Genomic DNA, 17,499 nt, shown 5'->3' with positions numbered 1-17,499 from the left:
TATTTAATAAAATATGTTTTCAAATAATACTTAGAGAACCTTTTAAATCATTTTTAAAACCTGTTTTTAGATTTAGTTGACAAAAGACATACAGTCTTACCTTTTGATGGGGGTTTTTGTAGATTGTAAGTGAATTCTCATCTTGGCCATATTGAATCCAATAACGTAATGGTACAGTATTGTGAGAATTAGATCCTTGCACAATAATATATGTTATTTTCTTTAAAGTTGGTAAAACAATCTGTAGCCAATAATTTGCATTTTTAGACTCTAACTGGTCTTCTACATCACCAAATGGCTGCCATCCAAAGCCTTGCAAATCGAATCGTGCAAGATATGGGTGTGATTCTTGTTTGTTAGCGTAGCTCGTTATTCTTTGTTTGCTAATTAATCCACTGGACATACCAAGTGGTTTTGCATCTATACCAAAAAACAAAAACACACTGTATTTGCTTAAAAAGATTGCCAATTATTATGTTTGAGTTGTAGAAAGAAAATACTGTATGTGACAAAAATAATTGTTCAATTAGAGATTAAAGACAGAGTTACGTATGAGATTTTATTATTGGGAAAAACCATTCAGGTTAGGGAGGGACCAAAATGTTTTTCTGCCATTTTAGTTTGTTATTCCCTCTTTAATTGTCATGATGGAGCTTCCCTGGGCGTATTTCATGAATATCAAAATAGAATAACTTGAGAACAAAGCTATACTTCCGAGTTTTAATTTGCATTTTCAGGGAGCACAATGAGATTATGACTAAAATACTGTTTACCCACACTACAGATAAACTGTTGTTATGTTGATACATAAGTCTACCTAGCCACAGAAAGTATAAAGCATTAGAATCACACATCTGTGGCTTGTTACAAGATTAGCTATACATTCACCAAAAGCTTTTACTGTGACTATAGCTGTAAAAGTCAGGTTTTTAAAAAGAAATTTAGTATATTTTGGCTCACAAACAGGCAGTTTTATAATAGAGATAATTAAGTGTGTCAATGCTTATATAAATTATTATAATTATGCAAAAAGTCTAAACAAAAAAAATGCAAAAAGATTAAAGAAGACACAGCATTTGTCTACCTTTTAAAAATAAATTTAATTAAATTATGACGTTGCTAGTCATAGCATGCATAAGTTGCACAAATTATGCACAAACTGCAAAAATAGCTTTTGAGTATAATTTAGAAGATCTAGAAGGTGGAAACAAATGTACAAAAGCGAGATGCTAAGGTAGGAGCTTTTCTTTTTTTCTTCCAAACATTCTGCTCTGCTCGTAGAATGTTTGGAAGGCCTTCTCAGTTTTCTTGGAAGGTTCAGTAAATCTGAAACAATTGAAAATAAGTTGGTTTAGCAGGATTAGTACGGTTAAAAGGGGCTGAAACAAATACACCCTAAATTTCATCTGTTTCATCACTATCTTTATCTAACAGAACTGGTCATCGAAAATTATAAGATGGACTTAGATATTTTGCAAACAGAACTTAAAGAAAAAACCCTAACGCAGCGTATGAACATAGTTGTATGTGAGGTTAAACCAAGAAATAATATTGAGCTTCTTTTGCTGCTTTTAATCTTTTATTTAATTTTTTTCAAGGGAGGGGGAGGGGGTAATAAAGAGAGAAGGATAAAAAAGAGGAATTACAATATCAATGTAATAATAGTTATAAGTATCTACAAAAATTTCAATTAAGTAATATTATAAAGAAACAAAATAAGTACGTACAATCCCAATGTGGACATCCATAAAATTCAAATTGCATTGATGCGAAATTCTTCACATAATCATTATTCTGAGCTTGAAAATATATTCTTAGTCTTCTTGCCCTTACAGGAGAAATAAACCAGTATGTATGCAAGCCACTAGATGGAATTGTGTGAATCTGAAAATAAAATAGTTACCCAAGAGTTAGTTACCCAACAAAAGCAGAAAATAACATATTCATCTAGTTTATAAATTAAACAGAGAAACACAATAAACATAAAATTATAAAAAAATTAAAGGAAAATATAGATATTATTACAAAAAAAATATCCTACATGCATAATGTTTACTCCAAATGTGTTTTTTATTTAGCACAGCAGGTTTGCACAATAAATTCACAATTTTGCATTGTCTGCTGAAGGACGTTGTGAACATTTCACAGAAAAAAACAGCAGAGTCATTTTATGTCTAGCCCCTTCTTAATCACATAACAATAAAAAACAGGAAGTAAGAAAATAATAAAAGACAAAAATAAACTCACCAGTAATGCGTTACCCTTGAAAATGTATTGAAAATCTGATACATCATCATTTTCAAAAGAATACCCAAAGTAATGGCCTGATAATGTAACAGTCTCTGTAAGATGCTTAAGACTATAGCCTGTAATTATGGTAACTTGATTAAATTTGATCTGTAAAAATAATGGATTTGGTGAGTTCTGAGTGCACCATCCAAATTTTTCTCCCAAACGCACTTGAAACCTTTTGCAGCTTTCGTCTTGATGTTTATGACTTACTGAAATATCAAATTGGTTAATTGCACCACTGTGCATTCCAAGTGTTTTCTTGCATTCTATAAAAAAAAAGGTATAGAGTCTAGTGTGTTTCCATGTTGTTTGTTAAAAAAAATTTTGTGAAATGAAGATTCATTTCCGCACAAAATTATTTTAACAAACCAGGCGTAGACAAACTTTTGTGCATGCAGATGATGAATGGAATAATCTTCTTATACATATTTGGTTCTCCAATGACCTCTTCTAATCCCTATCAAATTAGTGAATGGTTTTTGTGAAGAAAATGTTTTGTAAATAAGATTAAAAAATCGTGAAATTACTCTTCCATTAGTATGTTTGAAGACAGGCCATTTCGTGAGAGGCGTGCGATTCATTGCACGTGCAAAACGTTGCTGTAATTAAAAATCATTATATTTATACGAAAGAAAATTTATTAAATAAAGCTTAAAATAAACGATCATTCTTTTACTGAACTCACAATAGATCGCACGTGAGCATTCTTTACCAAATGTTGATAATGTGAATTTAATTGCTACCATTTGCTTTCTTTCTTTCATTTTGCCGACCAAGGGGTATTATGCAGAACAGATATAGGTCACTAACGACCTAGTGTGTGGCCGCTATCTTTTGAAGAATTTGTTTCTTTTTCCTTTCAAATTTTGCGAACCAATGAAAACATTGACTTAATGGTGGAATCGTTGATATTTTATTTTGTTTGTTCAGTTTGGGTTAATGTGGAGATTATATCAGCGCTATGAATTCTTTTTAAAAATGTCTGAAAAAAGAACGAAAGGAAATAAAGTTGAATTAAAAACTCTTGAAAGTTGGGATAAATCAGATATTCTTGGTTGGAAAACAGAGAAAAAAGATGGAAAGGTATTGGTAAACTATGTTTGGTGTAAAGTTTGTGCGAGGTATAAAACGGAAATTACTTCTCGATTAAAAGGAAATGCAAAGACAGCTGCGTTAGCGTTTATAAAGGTTACAAATGTGGTAACAAAATACCAGGTGAGAGATTTTAACAGTAAAAGGTTGTTTTGATTTATTTTTATTTTTGTCAGGTCACTCGACATATCGATTGTTTCTTCTGAAGATGAAGATGATGACGAATCAGTCATTATTTGGTCAGACTCTGAAAATTAAAGTGATTCATTACACTCGTCCCGGAGGAGAGGAGTGTATTGGTTTCGGCTTGTGCGACCAAAAGTGACATGCGATCTGACCGAATATCGTAACTTACCCGCTCCCCCGCGCCATAATTCTTCTTTTTTTCCGCGACCCTATTTCCCGCTTCTTATCATGTTGTGTGTGTCTTAACCCGTATTTTGCAGACCACAGACCAGTCGTTTATGCATCGCTACCGCTGAAGTCGAAGCATGCGCACTGCCCGCTGAGAATCGAAGCACTCTTAGCTGTGTTTTCACAATTCTACGAAATTCTTTTAAGAAATAGTAGCGGAATATAAATGAAGTATCGCTGGAATATTTATCTTGCTTTCATGCAATCTGCTATCTTGCTAGACTTACTGACCTACTGTTGTTGTACAAAGTGTGCCTAGTGTGTTGTAGTCTAATTCAGGTCCGGCTTACCATATTAAATCAGTTAATGGGTCATTTAATCAAGGCAACAAAAAGTTTGGTGAAACTGCTGGTATTCAGTGTATGTGCAATGCTCTTCTAGCTATATGTTGGTCCCAACTCAAAAGAATTTCTTTTTGAATATCATTTGATTTAGTCATTTGATTTAGATAACATATTAGAACATGGTGATGCTAATTTTAAGCAGTCAAATTTCAACAGACCCAAATTGCTATAAGTTTCCTGAGTATTACGTCAGCTCTTTTGGGTGATGAACATTACTTCTTAGCTCATCGACAAATGAATTCAGAAACAGTTCATTGTGTTTTCGAAAGCATATATTGGTTCATAATATTCATGATAATCCTGGGGTCAGTTCTGTTTCACTTCGAAACCGTCCTTTTCATCTGATGTTCTTAATGTCATGGTTATTTACAGAAAAGTGAACAGTCATCTGCAGACATTTTACAACATGCTGTCAAGGAAAATTGCAAGTTCTGACATACATGTTTTGATTTATACTAGATTTCAATATAAATGCCCAAGCTGACCAGCCAGAATTAGCAGATATCATGAATGATTATACACAAATTGTACCAGGACCTACTCATCTAGCTGGTGCTATCGTTGATCATGTTTATGTGAAGAGTAGCGTTTTGTCGATGTACTGCATTAATTGCTATGTCAAGTGCATACATTTCTCTGATCATAATGCTATCAAATTTAGCCTTTCAACGACACCACGCTGACAAACTGACAAGCCATATTTTGATCAATCAACTTTGCAGCCACTTTTATAGAGTTACGATGATGATATCATCCTGTTAGCATATTTTAGATATATAATAATATTTATTATATTAAATATAACATTAAAAACACATGGTGTTGTATAAAATTTTTGATTCTTTTCAAATCTTCTTCAGTGTATACACAAGGAAAACCAGTTTCGCCCATGTGTGTATGAATTGAAAAATTCTGGACACAATGTAACCCCAGAATATGTGGAAAAAGTAGAAGACACAGAGCACGTTTCGTATCACGTTTCGTTTCCTATTTCTGCCAATCCGATTGGGTTCCTTTTTATTGAAGGACAAGTTCAGGTTTTTGTATCCGCTTTTTCGGAGGGCTTCTTCGTATTCCGGTTTGGCTTGGTCAAAAACTTGTTCGTTTGACGAATTTTTGACAAGCCTATCGTTGATTGATATTGGTAGTTGTTTCAAAATATTTTTTGGAAGGTTAGATAAAATGTGGACGTATTGGAGCTGATCGTTTGGCTTTTTATAGGGTTTGAAAGTTTCTGAATCTAAATCAAGTGTAACGTCGAGGAAGTCTACTCTTTTTAGGTTAGTTTGAATCTCGATGTCGAATCCGATCGTTTTGAAGGTTTCGATTATTTTTTTACGTTTGGTGTCTGTTGATCTACCTCTTGAGTTTCTTAATACTAATAATCCGTCATCACGGTATAAGCCAATGTCGTCTTTTCTCACGATTGAAGAGAGCTTTTGCAGAATAAGAATGCCAACTAACTCACAAATTTCGGCTCCATCAAAGCTTCCCATCGTAACGTCAAAACATCCATGTATATCTTTTTTCTTCCATGGCTCTTCATTGAAAAACAAAAGTGACTTTCGGCAGTGTAAGATAGTTCTTATTTCTTTGTCTGATATCGTAGTGTGTTCCTTTGCAAAGCGTAATGCCTCGTCTAGAATGTTGTTTGTAATTGATGGGTAAAATTCTTTGATATCAAGCTGGATGAAAGTACAGGTTTGTTTGTTGTGCAATGAAGAAAACCAATCCAATACCTGGTCGGTGTTTTTCCACTGGTTAACATGAAGTAAGTTTCGTAGGTCTGAATTAATTCGGTCCAAAATCGATTTGCTAATGGCACCAAGCTCACTTTTACATGGGTTTATAAGACGACAAGGATGTTTTTGATGAAAGTTTTCTTTTTTTCAAGGATATGAATGCAGGAGATTTTGCGAGTTTTTCAGCGCGATTGTCTATTTTGTAAGAAGATGCAATTTCTTTTGCTTCGGAGTTGATCGCTTTTTCGAGAAGGGGCGGTGCTTTTTTGTACGTTTTGGTGACGTTTTCTTTCAATAGCTTTTCGTGGAGGTCTGGTGCCATCGTGTAAATGTTTGAAGTCTTATCAGCAAAAACGTAAACCTTGTTTGATTTGCGAATGCTTGAAATGTCCTTTTTCAGTTTTCGTTGGAAGGTGTCATGTGTGTTACGAAATTCGATGTTTTCAAATAGGTCCAGTAAATCTGATTCGAAGTTTTCCAGTTCGGTGCAAGGTGGAGGAGTGTTCTTACTTTTAAATCCGAAGGTTTCTGCTTGTGGAATTGTATTTCCGTCCCTGTTGTTAATCCAGTACATTTTCCAGCGCATACGTTTTATAACTGCTTCGATTTTATCAATTAATTTAGTCTTGTAAGAATTTTTATCAGGAATCGGTATGTTCTTCAAGGAGTAAGCAAAATTTATTTTCTCCATTGATGAAAGCAAAACAAAGTGCTCGACAAGATAAATCCAGGAGCTGTTTATATTCAATACAGATGCGTAATGCTATCCTCAAAACAGTGCTCGACTATAACATTAAATCACAGGAGCCATATAACAAGGGTAATAAAGTAAACTGAGCTTTTACAGTACTCAGAGTTTCATGTATTCACTATACAATCCTCAGCTGTAAAATAAATTCAACTGATTTAAATTCCTATAAGTATAACAAAATTAATTGAGGTTGTATAACGTGCAATAAAATCAGTAATTTACAATAAAAAAAGTGTCAAAATGTCATTATCAGTCTTTTGACTTATAATTGGCCAATAGATATTTGTTCATATGGCGGCATTTTGAAACGATCTCCGACCTTTTGTTTAAAAGTTCGTCTTTATTTTCGTAACTAAGGATTTCCAATTTCTCTTGCAGACAAAGTGGACACGATTTGCTTTTGTTTGAGTAACTTCTCACACATTTTACGATCGACCAGTTTAACTCCGGCGTGATATTTTGGTCCTTTAACTGCCAGATGTAAGTGGACAGCGTGGTACTGTTCATGTACTTTTTGTTGTTGAAAGATAATTTGTGCCCACTGAGCTACGTAGCTTTTGTCTGCAAGAGAAATTGTATATATATATATATATATATATATATATATATATATATATATATATATATATATATATATATATATATATATATATATATATATATATATATATATATATATATATATATATATATATATATATATATATATATATATATATATATATATATATATATATATATATATATATATATATATATATATATATATATATATATATATATATATATATATATAGTAGTTTGGTTGTATATATATACCTTTTGTATATGGTAAGCCATATCATTTATTTCGTAATAAAGTTTCCGACGAATGACCCTATCTTGCCTAGAAAATATTTAGTTCATATTTACACTAAGATAAGCTTCATTTTTTTTTTCATTGTTTTGCAATAATGAACCTCAAAAGTATTTTGTTGTTATTTAAACCTATAAACTGCTGAAGCGATACTTTTTCTTGTTTTGAAAATTGTTTGTTCTCATTTATAGCTTTTCTCTAATGCTTGTCATTTGCTACAACAGTCATGCGAGTGCAACTGAAGACTACACAGATCGTATGCAGCCTTTATATTCGTCTGAACCATCACGTGAGCATTAATCCATCAGGCAATCTAGAAATCGCATTACGTTCCATGCTGGGACATATACGATTCACATGCAGACTTGCCTAATCTTATAATGGAAAGAAAACGCATTACATTCTATGCTGGGACATATACGATTGACATGTAGAATGTTATAGAACAATCTTGTGGAGGAGGTTGCTACTTCGTGAAAACGTCAGCGGAACAATGTTTGTATTAATTTTTTATGTATTAATGCATTATTCGAAACAATATTTATGACTCAAAATTATTTGCGTACTAATCATGAAATTTATAATCGATTTGTGAAACCATGGGTAAATCTCTCTATGCGGATAATTTTTCAAGTCTTGTGATTGGTTGATGCAATAAGTTACTCGCTTAATTATTTCTATTGCCTAATCCATGACACATTGGTGTGAGAAAGTTTCGGGTATGCGCATTTTGTTTTGAAATTTCTCAAATCATTTTTCTTTCGAAAATCTCGATCACGATGTGTCGTGAAAACAACGCATTGAAACGTTCTCAGCCTTAGGAAAGTGTAGCGCGAAGACAGCGGTGATGTATGGATAGTCGCCTCGGGGAAACGTAGTGTGAGACAGTTATGTGTGGATAGTCACGTGTTACGGAGACGTGAGACCGTGCTTAACGAACCGCACAGCTGCGAAGCCGGTTCATGGGTATTTGAACGCGCGCTCTGAGCAGTCTGAGGATATTGCGCAATATATATGATCGTCCGTCCGATGAACAAAACTTTTCACTTGGTAGTTGAACCCGCGCCCGCTGAACTACGGCCGTAAAGCTATATGTCCATTTAGCGATTTTGTCGCTATTTCGCAAAATATAAGTAATAGAATACTCATGAAAATGCACATATACAGAAACGACGAGTGTTTCAAACCGTCAAGGTTTCTTGTTTGTTTTAGTTTTGAAGATTGATCTTTATGTAAATATTTTGACACGACATGCAACTTTACTTTATGATGTCTTTTTCCCTTGTCTCTTATCAAATGTTTCTGAAATAGTAATGAAAAACAGCAGAACAAGTCTGCATTAAGCACAAGGCTATAATAAGGCTTTGCGAGTTTCCTTTTAATGATTTTATAAAAAAATGCAACAATATTTTAATCTTTGTAAGGTCGCCTTTTGGAGAATTTAAAAGAAATACAGCGTTATTTAAGCTTAAATAACTAAAAGATAATAAAACTAATACGAAAAAAAAACTTCTTTAATAACGAAATATTCTTTTAGGTAATAATTTTTATGATTCATCGAACATAAGGTTTATTAAATATTATTACTAGCGGCCGTTCCACTTTCCGTAATTTAATTTAATTTAAATATCTGTTTGCCTCACAAGTAATAACAAAGTTAAATTAACAAGTCTGCTCACAACTTTTTCGCATATGGTTTGAAATTCCTTGCCGTACATTGTTGGAACTTGCACTTTGTTTGTTCCTTACGCCAAAACAGCAGCCCCTGTGCGGTGTACAGGGGTAAAGGAAATTTTTTTGTAAAAAAATTTTTTTTGATCCCACTCGCAGAAATTTTGAGGCGTGCGATCTACTGCACGCCTGCCTAAAATCTTAAGAAATGGCCTGTGAAGACATCAAAACAATTAGGGTATTTAAAAATATGCGTATTTTTTTAAAAACCGTATTTCGTATTTTCAAAAAATATGGAATTCGTATTTAAAAATACGCGTATTTTTTTATACGAATTTCGTATTTTTGAAAATACGCAATTTGTATAAAAAAATACGTATTTCTAAAAATACGCTGTGATTTAAAATTCGAAAACATAAGAAAAGTAAAGGATCGTCTCTGAGATCTTTTCATTTTTGAATGAAACGATTTTAATTATATAGGAATCGTTCCATTATTTTTTTACATCGTATTATGATATGAATTAAATGTTTTAATTTTTTTTCACGAAACGATTATATAATTTAATACGAAAAATGAAACGATTTTGACACAATATTGTAAAAAAAAGTTTAAAAACAATTTGATATGATTGTCAAAATATCAGAAGTAAGACGATGCTAAAGGTAAATGACGCATTATTGAAACGAATTTTAAAATAAATGAACTAATTAAAAACCTATTAAACTTGTGAAATATAAACTTGTCTTTTCTTTAAAAAGTCGTAATCGTAATGACAAGAAAATGTGCATATGAAGTTTTAAAGTTGCCGTATTTCCTTCTAAAATGATGAGAAAACGTCCCTGCGAAGCTTTAAGGTTGCTGTATTTCATTCTAAAATGACGAGAGAACGTCCCTGCGAAGCTCTTAAGTTGCTGTATTTCATTCTAAAATGACGAGAAAACGTCCCTGTGAAGGTCTTAAGTTGCCTTATTTCATTCTTAAATGACGAGAAAACGTCCCTGCGAAGCTCTAAAGTTGCCGTATTTCGTTATAAAATAACGAGAAAATGTGCCTGTGAAGCTCTACAGTTGCCGTATTTCGTTCTAAAATGACGAGAAAACGTCTCTGTGAAGCTATAAAGTTGCCGTATTTCATTCTAAAATGACGAGAAAACGTCCCTGCGAAGCTCTAAAGTTGCCGTATTTCGTTATAAAATAACGAGAAAATATGCTTGCGAAGCTCACACTACCAAACCGACTTTTATTAAATAGCGCCACCGTTAACGTTCTCACGTTAACGGTTAATGATATTTATTAACGGTCAATGTTTTTAGTTGCCGGTTAACTTTTTTTGTTAACTGATAACAAATTTGATTGACCGTCAATGTAAAAGATTGGCCGTTATTAAAGTTTGTTGACGGTTAATAACTTTGATTGTCGGTTATTACAGTTATTTATAAATATCAAAGTCGTATTAACGGTTAATAAAGTTTATTGACGGTTAATCACAAAAATTAGCGATTAATTAAATATGTTGTCTGCCAATTTTAAACGTTGCCAGTCAATTTTTTTTTATGTATTTTCTTTGGTTTCTAAACAGTGAGGTCAGAAAATCGAGTTCCGGTTGAAGATTGGATTATCGACAATAATATATGTGACTCATAAATATATATTTATGAGTGTTTAAATGCACACATATATAGATCTTCTTCCTACAGTACTCTGGTTTTTATTGCTCATAGTTAGTTCACCATTTACCTATGTGCCTTTTCTGGTCAGCAGCATATATTTTGGTCAGCAGTCTTCATCATCATCATCATCATTCTCGGCTTAACGTCCGTTTTCCATGCTAGCATGGGTTGGACGGGGTATATTAATGACCCTCTTCCAATCTGATCTAGACTGTGTTAGATCTAAACTCAACTTCCTCTCTATCAAGTCTGTCCTTATAACCTCCTGCCAAGTCTTTCTCGGTCTGCCTCTGGGCTTTGCCCCAGGAACTATCAAGTCTCTACACTTTCTTACCCAATTATCCTCCTCCATTCTTTCCAAGTGCCCCAGCCAATTCAATCTTCTTATCTGGATAACATCTTTAATTCTGCGGAGACTTAGCCTGCTTCTTAGCTCATCTGAACTCTTTCTGTCTCTCAGACTGGCATTACACATCCACCTAACCATTCTCATATCATTCCTTTCTAAACGGTCAAGATCTTCCTGCTTCACTGCCCATGTCTCACTACCGTACAACATAACACTTCTTACACAGGCCTCATACAACCTACCTTTTACCTCAATTGACAGGACTACCAACCCCTTTCCTGCAAACTCCACAAGGCCACTTTCCAACTACAAGGTCACACTTGGCTGCAATGCTACTTATCATGACTTTAGACTTTGCTGTGTTTACCTTCAGCCCTTTCTCTTCTAGTCCTTTCTTCCACTTCTCAAACTTTTCAACTAATTCTTCCATCGACTCTGCTATGAGAACCAAATCATCTGCATACAATAACTCCCATGGACAACCTGTTCTGAACTCCATCGACAGCGCTTCTAAGACTAGAATAAACAACAAAGGACTAAGTACAGAACCCTGATGTACACCAACATTTACACTAAATTCATCACTAAGTGAATCGTTAATCCTGACATGACTTCTAGCATTGCTGTACATAGACTGAACCATCGTAACTAGCCACTCATCCACACCTAATTTTCTCATAGCCCACCAAATAACTTTACGTGGCACTCTATCAAAAGCTTTCTCTAAATCTACAAAGGCAAAATAGAGATTCTTTCTCTTTCCTAAATACTTTTCCTGAAGCTGTCTGAGTAAAAATATTGCATCTGTAGTGCCACGCCCTGGAACAAAACCAAATTGCATCTTATCTATATCAATTCTTTCTCTAAGTAACTTGTCAATCACTCTTTCAATAACTTTCATTACTTGATCAACCAACTTCAAACCTCTATAGTTACCCCTTTCTAATGCATCACCCTTGCCCTTGAAACAGTTCACTATTACACTCGACTGCCACTCACTCGGAATAGCACCATCCTTTATAATCTGGTTAGCAAGACTTGTAATAAGCTCAACTCCAATATATCCAGATGCTTTTACCATCTCTGCAACAATACCTGATACTCCTGCAGCCTTGCCAATCTTCAATTTCCTAATAGCCTCCACTACCCATTCTGTCTTGATCTGCATAGCTGGCCCTTCTACGACATCATCATCAGACAAATTATCCTCGTCCCAATCAAACTCAGTGTTAAGCAACCTCTGATAATGATTCTTCCAAGCTACCCTTTTCTCCTCCTCTGTGCTAGCCAAAACACCTTCATCATTACGTATACACTTCTCACCTACAATATCTTGATTAGTCTTCTTCATTTGCTTTGCTATCTTGAATACCTCATTGCGCTGGTCTTCCCTTCTTAACACATCTGCAAATCTGTTTCTCTCTGCTTCTGATTTTGCCTTTTACACTGCTGTACGAGCGCGACGCTTAGCTTCTAAGTAAATACTTTTACTACCACCTGACTTCCACTCTTTCCAAAGTTTCCTCTTTTCCTTTATACACTGGTCAACCTCATTATTCCACCACCAGGTCTGTCTATGTCTAGCTGGTCCTTTCGTCCACCCACAGGTATCATCAGAAGCTTCTAGAAGACAATTCTTCAAAGTAGTCCAAGTACTTTCAACATTGTCACTATCACATTGACTATTGTAGGCTAACTGCTAAACTTTTGCACTAAATTGTCTTGCTACAATCTCTTCCTTCAGCTTCCAGACTTTTCGACGGGGCCTGTACTTTCCCTTGGCTTCTTTAACACTCTTCAAGATAATATCACAAACCAGCAACCTATGCTGGGAAACACACTCTTCCCCCGATATAACTTTCACGTCCTTCACCACTTTCTTGTCTGACTTTCTAACCAGAAAGTAATCTATCTGTGTCTTACAACCACCTGACTCATATGTTATCAGCCTACTCTGTCTCTTACTGAATGATGTGTTGCAAACCACCATGTCCGTTGCCATTCTAAACTCAAGCAATCTCTCCCCTTCCTTATTTCTGCTCCCAAATCCATAGCCTCCATGCACACCTCTATAACCTTCAGATGACTTCCCAACATGACCATTAAAGTCGCCGCCCACCATGACAAGTTCAGTGTCTCCAAACTTTGATGTGACTGCTATTAACTCATCATAAAACTTATCTTTATCTTCCTCACTGAGTCCACACTGTGGAGCATAAACTGACAGAAAAGTGACAATCCTATTACCTATCAAAAACTTTATCACTATAATACGACTATTAACACGCATAACATCTATTACTTTTTCTACCCACTTCTCCGCAACGAATATGCCAACTCCTCCATATCCATCACTATTACCAATCCAAAAAAGCTTATACCTTGCCCTCCTACCTTCCACAAATCTCACTGAAGCTCCTCTCCACCTAACTTCCTGAACACAACACATATCAACAGATCTACATTCTAACATTTCAACTACTTCACCTGCTCTACCTCTCAGAGTACCAACATTTACACTAGCCATCCTCAACCTAGTGTTATCTACCTTGCTAGTATTTAAGCTGCAGTTGCCTCATGGTTTTCCTTTTCGGTTCTAGCAGTTGTTCTTCCTCCTCCCTCCCTGCTGCTATTATATATACCTCTATGTTTTCACATATTTTACGTTGTGAGCTATGCTATGTATATATATATTTTGTTCACGCTTATTAATATTATATAGAGATGTGTTATTACCTTGGCTTTGTTGTTGCTTATATTATATATGTGTTCTACTTTCATTTCATGCTTGTATATATTTTCAGCTATTACTATATATAAATGTTTTGTAACTTTTGTCCTATCTACAGCAATAGAACTGTACTCTACAATGATGAGTTTTTATGTGTGAGTTTAAATATATATATACATATATTTATATACGATGAAACGCTGCATACTCATTTGTCTGCGTTAACAAGTACGAGAAATCTTTCACCCGTCGTTCGCTTAAAACGAGAAATTAAAATTTGTTGGGTTAGGAAATTACACGAGATGTTTGATAATCTAACTGATGCTTTTATTTAAACAGTTAGCAAATAATAATGTTGTATTTATGATCTGTCTTTGTTATAAATTTTTAATTTATTATAAAAGAAAAATGGATAGAAATCTATTATATATTAAAAACAAAACGTGTACCCACTTCTGTGTGGCAGGCGAATAATGTGTTCGTAATTATGTAACATTTTCTAATTTCCTTTTTTTTTGTACAAAAAAAATTACCGTTTTTATAAGCTCTTAGAAGTAAAGACAGGTTTATTAGCGAGGCGGAAATATTTTTTTTAAATAAATTGAGTTTTTTTTAACAAAAAAAAGTTTTTAAAAAGAATTATGATTGGTAGAAAGCATAAAAATACAAATAAATTTATTATTTTAACAAAAAAGACAAATAAATGTATAATAAATCTGTTTCGCGCAATAAAAACCCAACTTTTACAACCCTTTTCAGTGAACATTTACTCGAAATTGTTTTGAAATTCTATCTACACTGTTTTTACAACTCAAAACCTAAAACAAAATTATAATATGTATAAGGTGTTGTATACTGTTTTATCACTACTATGTTTAAGGATAAAACTATCTACTTGTTATTACTATTTAAAAGAGCACCGTGCACTGCTTACAGTTCAGAACTTCTATCTAATGTGAATTAAGTTTATACAAGCAAAATATTAGCTTTCTTTTAACAATACTGTAGTATTTAAAAATTTACATTTGCTTACGTTTCCACACCCTAATGTTAGGTCGTAACCAAAAAAAATACCTAAATAGCAGAAATTGTTTGTTAAGTTCACTTATTTTTGGATTAATAAATAAGTAAATAAATAAAAAATAGCTCTCGTTTTTTATTACAGCCTTTCGACCCTCACAAAAATTAACAGTTAGGTATTTATATTGGCAGCTAACAATATTTATTAACCGTCAATAATGTTTACACCCAGTTAATTAAATTGTTAACGGTTAATAATTACGTAGAAGATTTGCAAATTATAAATTGCCCGTTAACAAGAAACATTAAAGGTTAGTATTACTTAAATACGGTCAATTTTTTTCGTTGTCAGTCAATTTATTTAGTTGACGGTCAATTTATGTTGTTGACGATCAATTTTTTTTGTTAACAGTGGCGCTATTTAATAAAAGTGGGTTTGGTAGTGCCGTATTTCGTTCCAAAATGAGGAGAAAACGTATCTGCGAAGCTATAAAGTTGCCATATTTCGTTTTAAAATGTCGAGAAAACTTTCCTGTGAAGCTTTAAAGTTGTCGTATATCATACTAAAATGACGAGAAAACGTCAATGTGAAATCATTGAGCCAATTTAAAATCTATTAAAAACAAACTTGTCAAATTGAGTAATTTTTCTATTCAGTTTATTCAACCACTCACTTGATACAAAATACGAAAATTCGTATTTCGTATTTTTAAAAATACGCATATTTTAAAATACGAAATCCGTATTTTTTAATACGAAAAGAGAAGTGGTCAATTTTCCTAGAGAGCATTATAATTCCTAACATTTCCCTATTATTTTCACAGCATTGGAACAATGCATATTTATAAAATTGTTCTCAGAACATAAATTTGTGTCAATGGGGCTTCTAGCTTTATCTAGTATTGTATATTTTACAATGATGGTAGAATCATAAATTCTTATTCTTAGAAACTGTTACTCTTGTTTACGAATCTTGACACAAAAATTAGTATATTTTACTTGGGCAATAAAGGGACAAACTATATCAACAAAAATAAATTTAATAATGCAGAAATACACATACCTAGCACTTTGTCAGGAGTTGGCCTTCGCAGGATTGCCAAAGCAAAAGTACTTCCTAATATCAACAGCAGAAAAAACTAAAAAAAGATAGATACAACTTAAAATGAGAAGCATTGTTGTTGCATTTATTACTACAGGGTAATAAACCAGTCTTTTTCAGGAATATTTGAGTAGGTGTGCGATGATTCGCACGTGTAAATCAAGTAACGTGTGTGACGTGCACGTGCAAAGAATGTTACGCATATGACACAGGCTCCGAGGTTATTTTTTGTTGTGCATTCATTTTGCGGTAGAAAAGTGGGGGACGTTTTAAATCGTGAACCCCAAACACGATGATCTACTGGTATAGCGACCCTCTCAATCTTAACTTCCTTTTCTACATGTCCGAAATAGTATGCATGACTATACTGTCATTTTTATATTTATTGTTCACTTTTCAGGTCATCACAAGCTAATAGGCAATTTGGTTTTGTTCCAGGGCGTGGCACTACAGATGCAATATTTTTACTCAGACAGCTTCAGGAAAAGTATTTAGGAAAGAGAAAGAATCTCTTTTTTGCCTTTGTAGATTTAGAGAAAGCTTTTGATAGAGTGCCATGTAAAGTTATTTGGTGGGCTATGAGAAAATTAGGTGTGGATGAGTGGCTAGTTACGATGGTACAGTCAATGTACAGCAATGCTAGAAGTCGTGTCAGGATTAACAATTCACTTAGTGATGAACTTAGTGTAAATGTAGGTGTACATCAGGGTTTTGCACTTAGTCCTTTGTTGTTTGTTCTAATCTTAGAAGCACTGTCGATGGAGTTCAGAATAGGTTGTCCATGGGAGTTATTGTATGCAGATGATTTGGTTCTCATAGCAGAGTCGATGGAAGAATTAGTTGAAAAGTTTGAGAAGTGGAAGAAAGGACTAGAAGAGAAAGGGCTAAAGGTACACACAGCAAAGTCTAAAGTCATGATTAGTAGCATTGCAGCCAAGTGTGTAGTTGGAAACTGGCCTTGTGGAGTTTGCAGGAAAGGGGTTGGTAGTAACTCAATTTTTTGTCAGACTTGCAAGCATTGGGAACATAAGAAGTGCAGTAGTATTAGTGGAAAGTTAAGAGCTGACATGAAGTATTTCCAGCTTTAATGATGTACAACAGTGGCTCGTTAGAGACAGTTGAGAACTTCTGTTACTTAGGTGATATGTTGGGCAGTGAAGGGGGTGTTGGAAAAAGTGTTACTTGCAGGATATGTTCTGCTTGGAAAAAGTTCAGAGAGTTACTTCCTTTGTTGACTAGCAAAGTCCTGTCAATTGAGGTAAAAGGTAGGTATGAGGCCTGTGTAAGAAGTGTTATGTTGTACGGTAGTGAGACATGAGCAGTGAAGCAGGAAGATCTTGACCGTTTAGAAAGGAATGATATGAGAATGGTTAGGTGGATGTGTAACACCAGTCTGAGAGACAGAAAGAGATCAGTTGAGCTAAGAAGCAGGCTAAGTCTCCGTAGAATTAAATATGTTATCC

The 17,499-nt window shown here is 34.1% G+C and overlaps 1 protein-coding gene across 2 annotated transcripts in view; it reads right to left on the bottom strand.

Moving 5' to 3' along the window:
• LOC130655926 (uncharacterized) overlaps positions 1 to 17,499 on the bottom strand; it is a 99,830-nt gene that overhangs the window by 79,608 nt on the left and 2,723 nt on the right. Inside the window, exons 1-4 of one of the 2 annotated variants that reach the window (XR_008984788.1) lie at positions 15,998 to 16,955; positions 2,248 to 2,558; positions 1,728 to 1,884; positions 101 to 420 (exon numbers count right to left, since the gene is read on the bottom strand). Coding sequence is in view for 1 of the 2 variants with exons in the window: in XM_057458742.1 (XP_057314725.1) it covers positions 101 to 420; positions 1,728 to 1,884; positions 2,248 to 2,538 (768 nt within the window). In the remaining variant the exon portion in view is untranslated. Of the gene's footprint in view, positions 1 to 100; positions 421 to 1,727; positions 1,885 to 2,247; positions 2,559 to 15,997; positions 16,956 to 17,499 lie in introns of those variants that run through there. The other variant, XM_057458742.1, reaches the window with a different exon arrangement.

Source organism: Hydractinia symbiolongicarpus, chromosome 8 (assembly GCF_029227915.1).
Source record: "Hydractinia symbiolongicarpus strain clone_291-10 chromosome 8, HSymV2.1, whole genome shotgun sequence".
Classification (NCBI taxonomy): domain Eukaryota; kingdom Metazoa; phylum Cnidaria; class Hydrozoa; order Anthoathecata; family Hydractiniidae; genus Hydractinia; species Hydractinia symbiolongicarpus.
The sequence above is the reverse complement of the archived record's forward strand: the minus strand, read 5'-3'. Positions and strand labels throughout refer to the sequence as shown.